General features: G+C 39.8%; 1 protein-coding gene across 4 annotated transcripts in view; it reads left to right on the plus strand.

Annotated features, from left to right (window-relative positions):
- esrp1 (epithelial splicing regulatory protein 1) overlaps positions 1 to 14,873 on the plus strand; it is a 25,207-nt gene extending 10,334 nt beyond the window's left edge. For 2 of the 4 annotated variants that reach the window (XM_083636241.1, XM_083636242.1), the window contains exons 12-16: positions 1,301 to 1,553; positions 9,700 to 9,877; positions 12,638 to 12,776; positions 13,245 to 13,334; positions 13,895 to 14,873. In XM_083636241.1, coding sequence (XP_083492367.1) covers positions 1,301 to 1,553; positions 9,700 to 9,877; positions 12,638 to 12,776; positions 13,245 to 13,334; positions 13,895 to 14,029 — 795 coding nt within the window. In that variant the 3' untranslated portion in view covers positions 14,030 to 14,873. Of the gene's footprint in view, positions 1 to 1,300; positions 1,554 to 9,699; positions 9,878 to 12,637; positions 12,777 to 13,244; positions 13,366 to 13,894 lie in introns of all 4 variants that reach the window. The other 2 variants (XM_083636243.1, XM_083636244.1) reach the window with 2 other exon arrangements.
- Positions 14,874 to 16,812: the final 1,939 nt, after the last annotated feature.

Genomic DNA, 16,812 nt, shown 5'->3' on the forward strand with positions numbered 1-16,812 from the left:
TTCGGTGTCAATATTTCAGTTCTTTGATTCCCTCTGGGAATCTTTTGCCTTGGAGGGTTTCTCTGCTGACTGCATGGATTTCTACTGTGCGTTTTTCCTGTGGCTCCTGCATTATGTATAGGCTTTATCCAAACAGTAATTATACTAAATTATAATTTACTTAGGTTACTGTAGACTACATATTAACCTGCCAGACAGGTTCCAGAAGAAAGGGTTATAATAAATGAGCCATTTGATAAAACTATTTATAAACATATTAATAAAAATGCTTATAAATGAACCATTTAATAATACAACTGTTAATTAAATTGACAAATGAAAGACTGATGAATTAATGCTGATGATTTGCAAAATGCAATTTAAAATGTGCCTTTTTTTAATCCATTTCCATATTTTTGCTTATTCATTTTCATATTATTTATCCTTTGCACAATTCATTTTCGACCTTATACTTTACCATTGGACAACGGTTACTTAAAGCAAAAGAACAAGTTTGCCACACTATACAGATTAATTAAGTAGTAACTTGCACCATTTAAATAAATAATTTGCTATAGACTACATGATGTCATGTATGATGACATTAGATGGTTTCTAATTTCGACACCATACAGGTGTTAAAAAAATATGCGTGTGTTCAGGGACGCATGAAGCTGGGGGGCGGGACAAGAACAATGACACGATGACGCTTGGGGTAGTAGTACCGGCAAGAATTTCAATCCACTTTCACCCCTCATCGTAACCGGCCAATCAGGGATTCCGCTGGGGAAAACAGTAATGACTGCCTCTATGGCTGTCCGTCTCGAGCAGTAACGCCAACGTTCGTCAAGTTTAACCAGCCATAAAGTGCAGTTATTGCAGAAATAGACTCAATAACAACACTTAAACAAGTACAGGAGTATACAACAGCGGAGTTTCTCGGTGGAAAAGATGTTTTCGCCGTTCTCCCGAGTGGATTTGCATTTGACTGGATCCAACGCTGATTGGCTGAAGGAGTTGTCTGTCAAGGCAAGTACACCCGCCCAACTCCTGCTCACTGCTAAACACTGGGTGAAAACTGGAGGTCGGACGGTCTGGTAGAACGAAATGAAATGTGAGTTCACTTGACCGGCTGGTTTACCAGGCTACTAGTCTACAACTCTCCCCAGATCGGCAGAGGGGGTTGAGCAACGGACGGGATAGCTTGGCAGGGGCAATTGGTCAAGTACAATTGTGGAAACTGTGGAAACATCTGGGGAGGGGGGGAGTCGTTTCCCACTAGCCCATTTCCTGACCTTCCTCGACCCATCTCTCCTCACAGGGTCGTCCGTCAGGTGACTGCTTCATCCAGATGACCTCAGCAGAGCGGGCCTTTCTGGCGGCCCAGCGGCTCCACAAGCAGGTGATGTCCAGCCAGCGCGGGGCCAACAGCCGCTACGTGGAGGTGTTCCCCTGCAGTGCCGAGGAGATGGGCCTGGTGCTGATGGGAGGCTCGCTGTCACACACACATACACACACACACAGCCGGAGCAGGAGTGGGACAGGGCTCAGCCCGCCGCCATGTAAGTCCAGACGTAAGTGCTGCTGGGAGCTGGGGGTGCTTCGGGACTGCGGGGTAGGTGGGCTCCTGCCATGGGGGCAGAGGTGAGAGGTTAGAGGGTAAATTCGGCCCCTCCTCCTTTTCTCTGGGTGCTCTCCAATCTAGAATTGTGGGAGGATGGGAAATCTGTTTTGACCAGGAGGGGTAGGAACTGTGTGTGTGTGTGTGTGTGTGTGTGTGTGTGTGTGTGTGTGTGTGTGTGTGTGTGTGTGTGTGTGTGTGTGTGTGTGTGTGTGTGTGTGTGTGTGTGTGTGTGTGTGTGTGTGTGTGTGTGTGTGTGTGTGTGTGTGTGTGTACGTTGTGTGTGCGCGGGTGCATGTGTGTGTGTCTTTGGGCTACCCTTGTTTGTTCCCTTTGTAATTCTGTAATGTGATTTTGTTGCAAGTTTGCATGCACTGAGAAACTTTGAATGAGCCGTTCACTCTGCACTTCCAATTTTCACCTGTGTATTCACACATTCTTGTTGAATAGTTAGTCTTTTTCAATGGCATGTGTGTTACCCATTCTTAATTTCACTCCCTTGCCCCTACTGTACCCCTACTGAAGTCGTCTGTAGTGATCTGAAGGGGTTGGATAAGTGTAAGCAACACAGCCGGGATCCCAATTAGCTAATGATAGGGGCAAAGTGGCTTACAACTCTCCAGTCTTATCAGATTGGTAGGTGTGTGTGTATGGGACGCTGACTGGCCTTAGGTGTGTGTATCACCTGTGCTTGTCCAATCAGTGGGGCTGTGGGAGAGGTGGGCAGAGCTCAATGCTGGTGTGCTGCTAGAGTTGCAAAGCGACAGAATATTTGTGGAAACTTACTGAGATTTACCATGAGATGTTAAGCTCATGAATTTTGGAAATGTTGATAATTTCGTGTGTGTTCGCAATATTCAAAGCTGGAAAATTAACAGGAATATATGGGAAATAATGGGAATTAACGGGAATAAACAGGAAATTTGGGGTAATTTATACTAACTGTATTTACCTTGTCATATACACACAAATATAAACATTTTGTTTTGTCATACATTTCCAGTTTATTCCCATTAATTCCCATTAATTCCCATATATTCCTGTTAATTCCCATGGAAAGTTTCCAACTTTGAATATTCCCAGAATTTGCAACCCTCTGTGCTGCCTTCCCGCCCGGTCTTTAGTCCTTCACCCTGACTGTGCGCTGATGTACTCCAATATACCTACAGTAGATTCCAAAAAGGAGTCACTGGTAAAATTAACAGTGTGAACCTTTGAGTCAATGATAAACTGCTTCAATATTGTTGAATGGTTTGAGATTGAGTGCATAAGTTCACATGTGAGTGAAAAGGATTCCGGGTTAGTGATGTGCAGTGAGGTCACACTGAGATAAGATGAAACATTTATGATTCTTGAGGAGAAATGAATTCGTAAATTATTAAATACACAGGACACAATAAGGAGTCTCTACACCCCATAATAACCAAATACTTTATTAAATAGACAGAACACAATAATGAGTCTCTACACCACATAATAACCAAATACTTTATTAAATAGACAGAACACGGTAAGGAGTCTCTACACCACATAATAACCAAACACTTTATTAAATAGACAGAACACAATAAGGAGTCTCTACACCCCATAATCACCAAATACTTTATTAAATACACAGGACACAATAAGGAGTCTCTACACCACATAATAACCAAATACTTTATTAAATAGACAGAACACGGTAAGGAGTCTCTACACCACATAATAACCAAACACTTTATTAAATAGACAGAACACGGTAAGGAGTCTCTACACCACATAATAACCAAACACTTTATTAAATAGACAGGACACAATAAGGAGTCTCTACACCCCACAATCACCAAATACTTTATTAAATACACAGGACACAATGAGGAGTCTCTACACCACATAATAACCAAATACTTTATTAAATAGACAGAACACGGTAAGGAGTCTCTACACCCCATAATAACCAAATACTTTATTAAATAGACAGGACACGATAAGGAGTCTCTACACCACATAATAACCAAATACTTTATTAAATAGACAGGACACAATGAGGAGTCTCTACACCACATAATAACCAAACACTTTATTAAATAGACATGACACGATAAGGAGTCTCTACACCACATAATAACCAAATACTTTATTAAATACACAGGACACGATAAGGAGTCTCTACACCCCATAATAACCAAATACTTTATTAAATAGACAGGACACGATAAGGAGTCTCTACACCACATAATAACCAAATACTTTATTAAATACACAGGACACAATGAGGAGTCTCTACACCACATAATAACCAAACACTTTATTAAATAGACAGGACACAATAAGGAGTCTCTACACCCCATAATAACCAAATACTTTATTAAATACACATGACACAATAAGGAGTCTCTACACCACATAATAACCAAACACTTTATTAAATAGACATGACACAATAAGGAGTCTCTACACCCCATAATAACCAAATACTTTATTAAATACACATGACACAATAAGGAGTCTCTACACCACATAATAACCAAATACTTTATTAAATAGACAGGACACAATAAGGAGTCTCTACACCACATAATAACCAAACACTTTATTAAATAGACAGGACACAATAAGGAGTCTCTACACCCCATAATAACCAAATACTTTATTAAATACACATGACACAATAAGGAGTCTCTACACCACATAATAACCAAACACTTTATTAAATAGACAGGACACAATAAGGAGTCTCTACACCACATAATAACCAAATACTTTATTAAATAGACAGAACACAATAAGGAGTCTCTACACCACCTAATAACCAAATACTTTATTAAATAGACAGGACACGGTAAGGAGTCTCTACACCACATAATAACCAAATACTTTATTAAATAGACAGGACACAATAAGGAGTCTCTACACCACATACGTAATAACCAAATACTTTATTAAATAGACAGGACATGATAAGGAGTCTACACCACATAATAACCAAATACTTTATTAAATAGACAGGACACGGTAAGGAGCCTCTACACCACATAATAACCAAATACTTTATTAAATAGACAGAACACGGTAAGGAGTCTCTACACCACATACGTAACAACCAAATACTTTATTAAATACACAGGACATGATAAGGAGTCTCTACACCACATAATAACCAAATACTTTATTAAATAGACAGAACACGGTAAGGAGTCTCTACAGCACATAATAACCAAACACTTTATTAAATAGACAGGACACAATAAGGAGTCTCTACACCCCATAATAACCAAATACTTTATTAAATAGACAGAACACAATAAGGAGTCTCTACACCACATAATAACCAAATACTTTATTAAATAGACAGGACACGATAAGGAGTCTCTACACCACATAATAACCAAATACTTTATTAAATAGACAGGACACAATAAGGAGTCTCTACACCACATAATAACCAAATACTTTATTAAATAGACAGGACACAATAAGGAGTCTCTACACCACATAATAACCAAATACTTTATTAAATAGACAGAACACAATAAGGAGTCTCTACACCACATAATAACCAAATACTTTATTAAATAGACAGGACACGATAAGGAGTCTCTACACCACATAATAACCAAATACTTTATTAAATAGACAGGACACGATAAGGAGTCTCTACACCACATAATAACCAAATACTTTATTAAATAGACAGGACACGATAAGGAGTCTCTACACCACATAATAACCAAATACTTTATTAAATAGACAGGACACAATAAGGAGTCTCTACACCACATAATAACCAAATACTTTATTAAATAGACAGGACACAATAAGGAGTCTCTACACCACATAATAACCAAATACTTTATTAAATAGACAGGACACAATAAGGAGTCTCTACACCACATACGTAATAACCAAATACTTTATTAAATAGACAGGACACGATAAGGAGTCTACACCACATAATAACCAAATACTTTATTAAATAGACAGGACATGGTAAGGAGTCTACACCACATAATAACCAAATACTTAAATAGAGAGGACACAATAAGGAGTCTACACCACATAATAACCAAATACTTTATTAAATACACAGGACACAATAAGGAGTCTCTACACCACATAATAACCAAATACTTTATTAAATAGACAGGACACAATAAGGAGTCTACACCACATAATAACCAAATACTTTATTAAATACACAGGACACAATAAGGAGTCTCTACACCACATAATAACCAAATACTTTATTAAATAGACAGGACACAATAAGGAGTCTACACCACATAATAACCAAATACTTTATTAAATAGACAGGACACGGTAAGGAGTCTACACCACATAATAACCAAATACTTTATTAAATAGACAGGACACAATAAGGAGTCTCTACACCACATACGTAATAACCAAATACTTTATTAAATAGACAGGACATGATAAGGAGTCTACACCACATAATAACCAAATACTTTATTAAATAGACAGGACACGGTAAGGAGTCTCTACACCACATAATAACTAAATACTTTATTAAATAGACAGGACACAATAAGGAGTCTCTACACCACATACGTAATAACCAAATACTTTATTAAATAGACAGGACACGATAAGGAGTCTACACCACATAATAACCAAATACTTTATTAAATACACAGGACACAATAAGGAGTCTCTACACCACATAATAACCAAATACTTTATTAAATAGACAGGACACAATAAGGAGTCTACACCACATAATAACCAAATACTTTATTAAATAGACAGGACACGGTAAGGAGTCTACACCACATAATAACCAAATACTTTATTAAATAGACAGGACACAATAAGGAGTCTCTACACCACATACGTAATAACCAAATACTTTATTAAATAGACAGGACATGATAAGGAGTCTACACCACATAATAACCAAATACTTTATTAAATAGACAGGACACGGTAAGGAGTCTCTACACCACATAATAACTAAATACTTTATTAAATAGACAGGACACAATAAGGAGTCTCTACACCACATACGTAATAACCAAATACTTTATTAAATAGACAGGACACGATAAGGAGTCTACACCACATAATAACCAAATACTTTATTAAATAGACAGGACACGGTAAGGAGTCTCTACACCACATAATAACCAAATACTTTATTAAATAGACAGGACACAATAAGGAGTCTCTACAGCACATAATAACCAAATACTTTATTAAATAGACAGGACACAATAAGGAGTCTCTACAGCACATAATAACCAAATACTTTATTAAATAGACAGGACACAATAAGGAGTCTCTACACCACATAATAACCAAATACTTTATTAAATAGACAGGACACAATAAGGAGTCTCTACACCACATAATAACCAAATACTTTATTAAATAGACAGGATACAATAAGGAGTCTCTACACCACATAATAACCAAATACTTTATTAAATAGACAGGACACAATAAGGAGTCTCTACACCACATAATAACCAAATACTTTATTAAATAGACAGGACACGATAAGGAGTCTCTACACCACATAATAACCAAATACTTTATTAAATAGACAGGACACGATAAGGAGTCTCTACACCACATAATAACCAAATACTTTATTAAATAGACAGGAGACGGTAAGGAGTCTACACCACATAATAACCAAATACTTTATTAAATAGACAGGACACGGTAAGGAGTCTCTACACCACATAATAACCAAATACTTTATTAAATAGACAGGACACAATAAGGAGTCTCTACACCACATAATAACCAAATACTTTATTAAATAGACAGGACACAATAAGGAGTCTCTACACCACATAATAACCAAATACTTTATTAAATAGACAGGACACGGTAAGGAGTCTCTACACCACATAATAACCAAATACTTTATTAAATAGACAGGACACAATAAGGAGTCTCTACACCACATAATAACCAAATACTTTATTAAATAGACAGGACACAATAAGGAGTCTCTACACCACATAATAACCAAATACTTTATTAAATAGACAGGACACAATAAGGAGTCTCTACACCACATAATAACCAAATACTTTATTAAATAGACAGGACACAATAAGGAGTCTCTACACCACATAATAACCAAATACTTTATTAAATAGACAGGACACAATAAGGAGTCTCTACACCACATAATAACCAAATACTTTATTAAATAGACAGGACACGGTAAGGAGTCTCTACACCACATAATAACCAAATACTTTATTAAATAGACAGGACACAATAAGGAGTCTCTACACCACATAATAACCAAATACTTTATTAAATAGACAGGACACAATAAGGAGTCTACACCACATAATAACCAAATACTTTATTAAATAGACAGGACACAATAAGGAGTCTCTACAGCACATAATAACCAAATACTTTATTAAATAGACAGAACACGGTAAGGAGTCTCTACACCACATAATAACCAAATACTTTATTAAATAGACAGGACACAATAAGGAGTCTCTACACCACATACGTAATAACCAAATACTTTATTAAATAGACAGGACATGATAAGGAGTCTACACCACATAATAACCAAATACTATTTTAATAGACAGGACACAATAAGGAGTCTCAACACCACATAATAACCAAATACTTTATTAAATAGACAGAACACAATAAGGAGTATCTACACCACATAATAACCAAATACTTTATTAAATAGACAGGACACAATAAGGAGTCTCAACACCACATAATAACCAAATACTTTATTAAATAGACAGGACACAATAAGGAGTCTACACCACATAATAACCAAATACTTTATTAAATAGACAGGACACAATAAGGAGTCTACACCACATAATAACCAAATACTTTATTAAATAGACAGGACACAATAAGGAGTCTCTACACCACATAATAACCAAATACTTTATTAAATAGACAGGACACGGTAAGGAGTCTACACCACATAATAACCAAATACTTTATTAAATAGACAGGACACAATAAGGAGTCTCAACACCACATAATAACCAAATACTTTATTAAATAGACAGGACACAATAAGGAGTCTCAACACCACATAATAACCAAATACTTTATTAAATAGACAGGACACAATAAGGAGTCTACACCACATAATAACCAAATACTTTATTAAATAGACAGGACACAATAAGGAGTCTCTACACCACATAATAACCAAATACTTTATTAAATAGACAGGACACAATAAGGAGTCTCTACACCACATAATAACCAAATACTTTATTAAATAGACAGGACACAATAAGGAGTCTCAACACCACATAATAACCAAATACTTTATTAAATAGACAGGACACAATAAGGAGTCTCTACACCACATAATAACCAAATACTTTATTAAATAGACAGGACACAATAAGGAGTCTCAACACCACATAATAACCAAATACTTTATTAAATAGACAGGACACAATAAGGAGTCTACACCACATAATAACCAAATACTTTATTAAATAGACAGGACACAATAAGGAGTCTCTACACCACATAATAACCAAATACTTTATTAAATAGACAGGACACAATAAGGAGTCTCAACACCACATAATAACCAAATACTTTATTAAATAGACAGGACACAATAAGGAGTCTCTACACCACATAATAACCAAATACTTTATTAAATAGACAGGACACAATAAGGAGTCTCTACACCACATAATAACCAAACACTTTATTAAATAGACAGGACACAATAAGGAGTCTCAACACCACATAATAACCAAATACTCGCAGTGAGCTGCAGTAGTCTGGGATTCCTTCCTTGCTCACCCGAAAGTCTCGCTCACTCTCTCTCACTCACACACACATATGCACATGGGCGCGTACGCACACACACACACACACACACACACACACACACACACACACACACACACACACACACACACACACACACACACACACACACACACACACACACACACACACTTTAGGTGCTGAGCAATGTTGGTCATTGTTTGTCTGATTGCATGAGCGCCTATCTCCAAAACAAACAATGAGCAGAATCCATTATAGTCCCTACATGTGCTGTTTTGCGGTTTATTTTTAAGTGTCTGGCATCTCCCTCCTTCTCTCCTCCTCAGGTCTATCTCCACCAACCTACTCGTTCACCCCTGCTCCCCCCATCCTGCCTGCAGAGGCTGCTGCCCTCTACCCTCCCATTGGCCAGGTGCTCCTGACTCCCCGCCACTTGCCCCCGGGACACCCCTACTACCCTGCCTCAGCTCAGTTATACATGAACTATACAGCCTACTACCCCAGGTAACAACTGCTAACTACACATGAGCAGACACACACATGCAGCCTGTTCCAGCCGGTGTCAAAATGCCAGGAAATGAGTTCTGTCTTTTTTGCATGATTTTCAGAAAATGCTTCATAAGTCATAAAAATTGTCCTCATTTGTGAAGATTATCTTGCTGAACACAAACTTTGTTCATAAACACTGTTTCATAAACTTTTGTTAACCACAAACCTAATTTCATGCGTTTAACCGAAATTCCCATACAAAAATCCCATTGACTTTTACACGTAAGAACCAGGAAGTGCAGGGATTTCTGGGTAAGCCTACAAAAATACATCATCCCTGCAGTACTCTCGTACTGTCGTGCCATTGGTTAAACCTTCACATGCCAGAGGTGACACTAGGTTGCTGATGCCTGCACTATACATGGGCTGTAGCTTTACTTTTTGGACGAAAATGTCAAATTGGACAGAGGTGGAGATAAGAGAGATCCCCGGAGTCCGGGCGGACAGAGGTTTCCCCGCTGTGGTTTCAAACTGCATTTACTCTGGCAGTTAAACATAATCTTCACGAAATTACAACAGTAGACTGGCATCTTGCGCGCTACGCACGCTCGATTCCTATTCCTCGATTCCCGCTGCGCGGGCGCGCTAGCTCGGCTGCTGCACGGCCTCGCCCGCCTGCAGCTCAGCTGCGGTGTGTGTGTGTTGCTCACAAAATGTTATTGCCCTTAATGTGTGTGCCCCTTAAGTTTATATCAGTGCCTATGCCATCATCAGTGATGTCATAAGATGATTTTGCTCTTATGACATCACTGATGACATCATCAGTGATGTCACAATGCCTGCTATGACATAATCAGTGGGACAAAAATTTAAACAAACAAACATTGTCCACTTGCTCCCTTTTATAATAAGATTGCCAGTATTGTGTGATTGGTAGCGTTACGTAAAAGTGAACAAATGAAAACAGTTAGATTCATCATCATACATACAATTGCCAAAGTGGCGTCTTTCTGTCTGTGATTTTGGTCTGCGATTTTGGTCCCACATTGTGAGATTTCTGATGATTTTGGTCAGTAATGATGTCACTGATGATGTTACAATGTCTACGACAGCACTCGATGATGTCATCAGTGATGGTCACTCGAGCAATTGTGATGTCACTGATGATGTCACAATGCCTATGTCACCCAATTGTGATGTCATCGTCTATGACTGACGTCATCAGTGATGCGAAGTTAGGCAATTGTACGCTGAGTGATGTCACTCGAGCACTGATGTGATCAGTGATGGTCACTCAAGCAATTGGGATGTCATCAGTGACTACGTTTACATGCACACAATATTCCGGTTTTTGCCCATATTCGGAAAATTACAATATTACGACTAAATGAATAATCCACTAATATTCCCGTTTACATGCAGTTGTAGCCGACACGTGAGGGAAGGGGGGCGAGAGAGGGGGGGAGAGAGATGCAGGTCGAATCAGCAGTTTTTCTGTTGAGAATAAACAGAGCAGCGCTATTCTTACCAGCATCACTGTCCATTTCAGGAGCTTGCTGCTGGAAAGTTTGGCGTTGTGATATTTGCACATCCAAGTCTTTCATAAAAAGTAGGCTAGTAGCCTACGTTATTACCTCAAAGGCTCGCAAGCATTTTGGACTTCTGTGGGCACAACTCTTTAAATATCTCTCTTTAAATCGATGTTTCTCATCTCCTCCCGATCAGAAATTTGGGCTTTTCTTTTCGCATGCCAGAGATGATGGATTATATGATTATATCGCCTCTTCTAGCGCTTTCTAGCACACATGCGTCGCAAACTGCGGTAAAACCCCTGATTGAGACGCATATTCCGAATGCGCTGTATACATGATCAAAGAATCCTCCTAAAACCAGAATAATAGTGGAATAACCCACGTCTTAATCAGAAAATGCTAAATTCGGAAAAAGGCCAAATTCGGGAAATTGCAACTGGAATATGCGTTTACATGACCCTTAACAAATTCTGAATATTCTAATTTTCCGACTAATAGTGGAATATTGTGTGCATGTAAACGTAGTCTCTGAGTGATGTCATCAGTGATGCGAAGTTGAGCAATTGTGCACGGCGCATGCAAATAGAGCAGGCGAGGCCGCGCAGTGGCCGAGCTGCAGGACGGCGAGGCCACGCAGCGGCCGACCTGGCGAGCCTAGCCATCGAGCGCGCACAGCGTGTGAGATTTCTGGTTACCTTAAAACTCAAATTGGATGTGTTTTCTGTGTGAAAGGGGGCGGGGCTATGGTGACATTCAAATGCACCCCTTCATGTTAACTCTGTGATTGAATTATTCTCATGACTCATTTTAACAAGAATTTTAGATTAAATACATTTTTGTCGTTTTCTATCTGGAAATTGTTTGTTTATTTTGTTTGTTTGTTTGTTTGTTTGTTTGTTTGTTTGTTTGTTTGTTTGTTTTTGTATAACCAGACTAACTCTGTCATGTGGTGCCTAGCAGATCTAGACCCTAGTAAAGGTAGGAAGGTTTGTGTTTGATGGAAATGTGTTTTGCCAAGGAGAAAGACTTGGACAAGGGTAGTTACATAATAACTCAACAATGTGCTATCAGAGAACTTGGTAAACATCAGTGACCTCCCTTTCTCCCTGGTCATCTTGGTCAAACTTAAAGAATCACTGTCACTCTTACGTTCTTTGCTGACAAATATGTGAGTTTTCAACTCATAGGTTGTTTGTATGATATTTTCAAAGTAACTGTCTGTCTCTCCCCTCTGTTTCTCCAGTCCACCTGGTTCTCCCACCACTGTAGGTTTCTTCCCCTCCCCCAGCCCCCTCTCCTCCCCAGGGGGGTTGGTGCGCATGCCTGGCCTGACCTACGGCAACGGCGTCAAAGACCTCCTTAACGCGATGCAGGGATACCAGGTAAGAATTCTATATGTGCGTTACCAAGGTGTTTGCACTGCAGTTCCTATGCATGCAAAGTCCTCAGTGCCTCCAGCATTCGCATACCTTTCCGTAGGATCCGAGCGCTGTATTCAAATCTCCTTCTATTGTGGGTGTGTATCGTCAGGCATCCACTGTGTTTGCCCAGAGGCTATCAAACTAGTTTATCAGGTCTACTCTCCCTGTTCTGTCACACACACTGTTGCTTGCTTAGACTTGAATTGCCAGAAGTTGAATGAGAAGAGGGGATCACATAAGTGGATATATGCTAAAGGGAATCAACAGGCGAGAATGTTTTATTTTCCATGAGCAAGCGTAACTCTTTTTCCACCTCCATCCATGCTAGAGTGATGGTCCATAAGGCCTTTCAGCTAGTGTGTATGTGTGTGTTTGTCTGTGTCTCAGCCCCCTGTCTCTGTCCCTCCTCCCCCCTCCCTCACAACACAGTACACCACTGAAGACGCTCTCGTGCACGCTCATGGGCCCGTGCACGCTCATGACCCGGCCAGGACATTGCTTACGCAGCCCAAAGAATGGGTGTGTATTTAAGGTGTCTGACAGGTGGCAGGTAAGGATTGGCTGCAGGCTCAGTGAGGGGATGTGTGGACAGATGCTTCTTTGGTCTGACTGGTCAGTAGGGGCGTAATAGGGAGGTTTCCACTAACCACACGCAGAAGCAACATTGCCTGGGCATTGTAGACATATTTTTGGATTGGTTTTGAGTGGTTAGAGGAAATTTCTGGGAGTTTTGTCTTTCTCTGGATCGTTTCGAGGCGGGTGGCGTTCTCTAATGGAGCGTGGGACCGTAGTGTAGCTGTGTAGCCTCTGACTAATCCTGGCTACATTTCTATCTTCTCAGGAAACCAATGCAATACAATGACTTTTCTTTTACGGACTATCCCCACTAGCCGTCTTGTGTGGTTAATTAATTGGTGGTGTTGTAGTGTGATACAGCTGTAGCTGTCAGGTGGTTGAGAAGGTGATGGGTAACTTCTGGTGCTGGGCTTTGTCTCTGTCCCTTTTACATTGGGCTAATTCTGCTCTGTCTGTCTCCCTTACCCCCCCCCCCCCCCCTCCTCCCTCCCCATCCTCTCCAGAGCCCAGCTGAGTCAGTTCCTCTCCTGAGCAGCAGTCTGATTGGTCAGTCCAGCGGAGGCAATGTTCCTCTGATGTCCCTCCCCCCTTTTATGACCAAGCCAGGGGGGCAGTACCTGGATCTGACCCTGCTGTAGGGTCTCACACACACACACACACACACACACACACACACACACACACACACACACACACACACACACACACACACACACACACACACACACACACACACACACACACACACACACACACAAAGGACATTTGACAGCTAGGTATATGTCAAAGACTCCTAATGTATTCCTAGGTTTTGAAAAAATAGTCTTTTAGATGTGTTATTTATATCTTTAAGAACAGAAATTAATGTATTTTATACCAAATCTTTGTGGCCTTAGCCAAAATAGCAGCGTTGTCTTATATTGCACATTGTGTATTTTAAAAGCTTTATAGAGATGTTTTAACATGTTATATTATAATCACTATGATATATTTGCAAACAAAATAGAGAAGAATGACCTAGTACCAACTGAGCTCAATCTTTTCTTTGTGCTTCTCTGTGAACCAGAGTCAAACTGTATGAATGTGAAAAAGATGAGAATGAGTATTATGTATTATGTATGGCTGTGTTGATACGTTTTAATACTTAATCTGTTTATATAATGCATTTTATTTGTTTATATGCATTTGATACAATACACAATGATTGTATTGGAAGCTTTAGTGCATGAAGAAGTTAGTAGTAAAACTTTGAGATGTTTACATAATGCCAAATACCAATGCACTGCTAATCACTAAGACTACTAATGAATATAATAGCAGTATCTTTGAATAACAACAAACATGTTACATTGAGTGCGGTTGTCTGAGCTTGTCTAATGGTCTGTTCAATCGCTGCATCAAGACTTCACTTACAAAAAGATGACATCTCATACTTAACCCATTGATACCTGATGCAGCATTTGCGTGTATATCCCTCATTTGTGTGCGTATCCCTTTAAGACCGCGAACCGCGTTAACGCGGTTCGCGGTCTTAAAGGGATACACACACAAATGCTGCATCAGGTATCAATGGGTTAAACAGCCCCCTCCTTTCCCTTCACATGTAGCCTATACAGCTCTACTTCCATGTTGTATAATGCCAATGTTTTTCCTTTTGTGTTGGACACAAATCTGAACTGAGAACAGTCCCAGTTCACGGTAACCTAACCACCGGGCTCTGTTCCCCTTCAAGAGGACTCATGTCTCAAGCTCTCAGCTTACTGAATGAATCTCAGCCAGAGCCAGAGGTGGTTTCTGACAGATTTTATTACAGATTCTACTCGCAGAGGATCTGTCACTCCCTCACACTTTCCTTGTCTCCTTCCCTTCATCTACACTGATGTCAGGGAATGCGTTGAAACAAACAGCCCCCCCCCCCCCCACGAAATCCCTGTGCCATATCTTTTATATTTTTAGCTAGATCATTTGTAGATGGAGAGGTGATGAGACAAGGAAGGACATCATTGACATTCATTCTGTGAATCTGATTCCCATTCATGCCCCTGGGGAGTAACTGTTTGGGCTCCGTGTTGCTGTACACGCGTCCTGAGAGGACCTATAGGACATGAGCCTCCTGCTCAGGGCCGACCACGCTGAAAGAATAATAAACATCACATGTGAAGTTCGCCTGTCGTTGAACTGTTTCATTTCACTGTTTGCCTTCGTATCCCTTTCATCTGGCTGTGCTGTGTGTTCATGGTGTAGCCTTCTCTCTGTACCTGCTGGGGAGGGTTGGCAATGTACAGGAGCGCTATAAGCTCAGCGCAAACACACGCAGGTGGAGTTGGTGATGACAGAATATGGCTGGAGGGGAAACTGGTGGGAACTCCCTCTCGCTGTCCGCAGCGATTACACATACTATAGCAAAGAAACTATTGTCGTTCACACACACACACACACACACACACACACACACACCGAAGACATTATATGAAAGGATGGCCCTGTTCTGAAGGTGGGAAAGTAAAGAATGGCGGGAGCAAGAAGGGGGAAGAGGGAAGGAAGACAGACAAAAAGAAGTTGGACCCCCTCAGGGCAGATTTGGCATTGTGTAATACAATCCTGCGCACCCCACCCAACTTGATCCTTTTTAAACACACTCGCTCGTTCACCTACTCATGAAAATCACGGCCTAAACCAGCATAGCAACACCATGTGTATCTGTGCAACACAGCCCAAAATACACCTTTTCTCTCCCATATTAAAAATACAATCACTTTATTTGCAAGGTTGAGCAGTAAATACATGTAACTACATTACAGAATCTGATTGAAAAAGTGGGTTATTGCAGTTACTGAAAAAATAAACATACATTACAGATACTTCTGAAAAAATATAAAGTTATTCATCCAATACTTAGATTTATTTCCCCCAAAGGGAAAAGCTGAGATACTAACATTTTTTAAAGCAGATTTTAAATTTAAGTATGATCATAATAATAACACTATTGAAATATTATAGACTTTGGAATAGATTATAGACCAATGGTTCTCAGTGTTGTCCGGTGACCCCAGGGGTCCTTGGGGGTTTGGGGAGGTTGTAGTTGGGTGAATCCAGGGCATCCCCAGCAAAAAGGCGAATTTATTTTAACTAGAATTCCAACGATAAGTAACACAATGACAGAAGGTATGACTATTTTTCGAGTGGGTTTCGTACACATTCTGTAGTAAAACATCAAAAAGTGCGACGACCCTCCCACTCTGCTGGCCCCGTTTTGCAGGAGTGCACATTGGGCTTACCTTAAGAAGACCTTCAGACCATCCAGTCTCCCTCCCTCCTCACCAATGCACCTTTTGTTCTGTTCATTTGTTTAATGTAATTTAGGTTGTGTTGTCTAGTTATTTTGTTTTAGTTAATCAATTATTGTTTTAAAACTTTTACT

Source organism: Poromitra crassiceps (assembly GCF_964638095.1).
Source record: "Poromitra crassiceps genome assembly, chromosome: 1".
NCBI lineage: Eukaryota > Metazoa > Chordata > Actinopteri > Beryciformes > Melamphaidae > Poromitra > Poromitra crassiceps.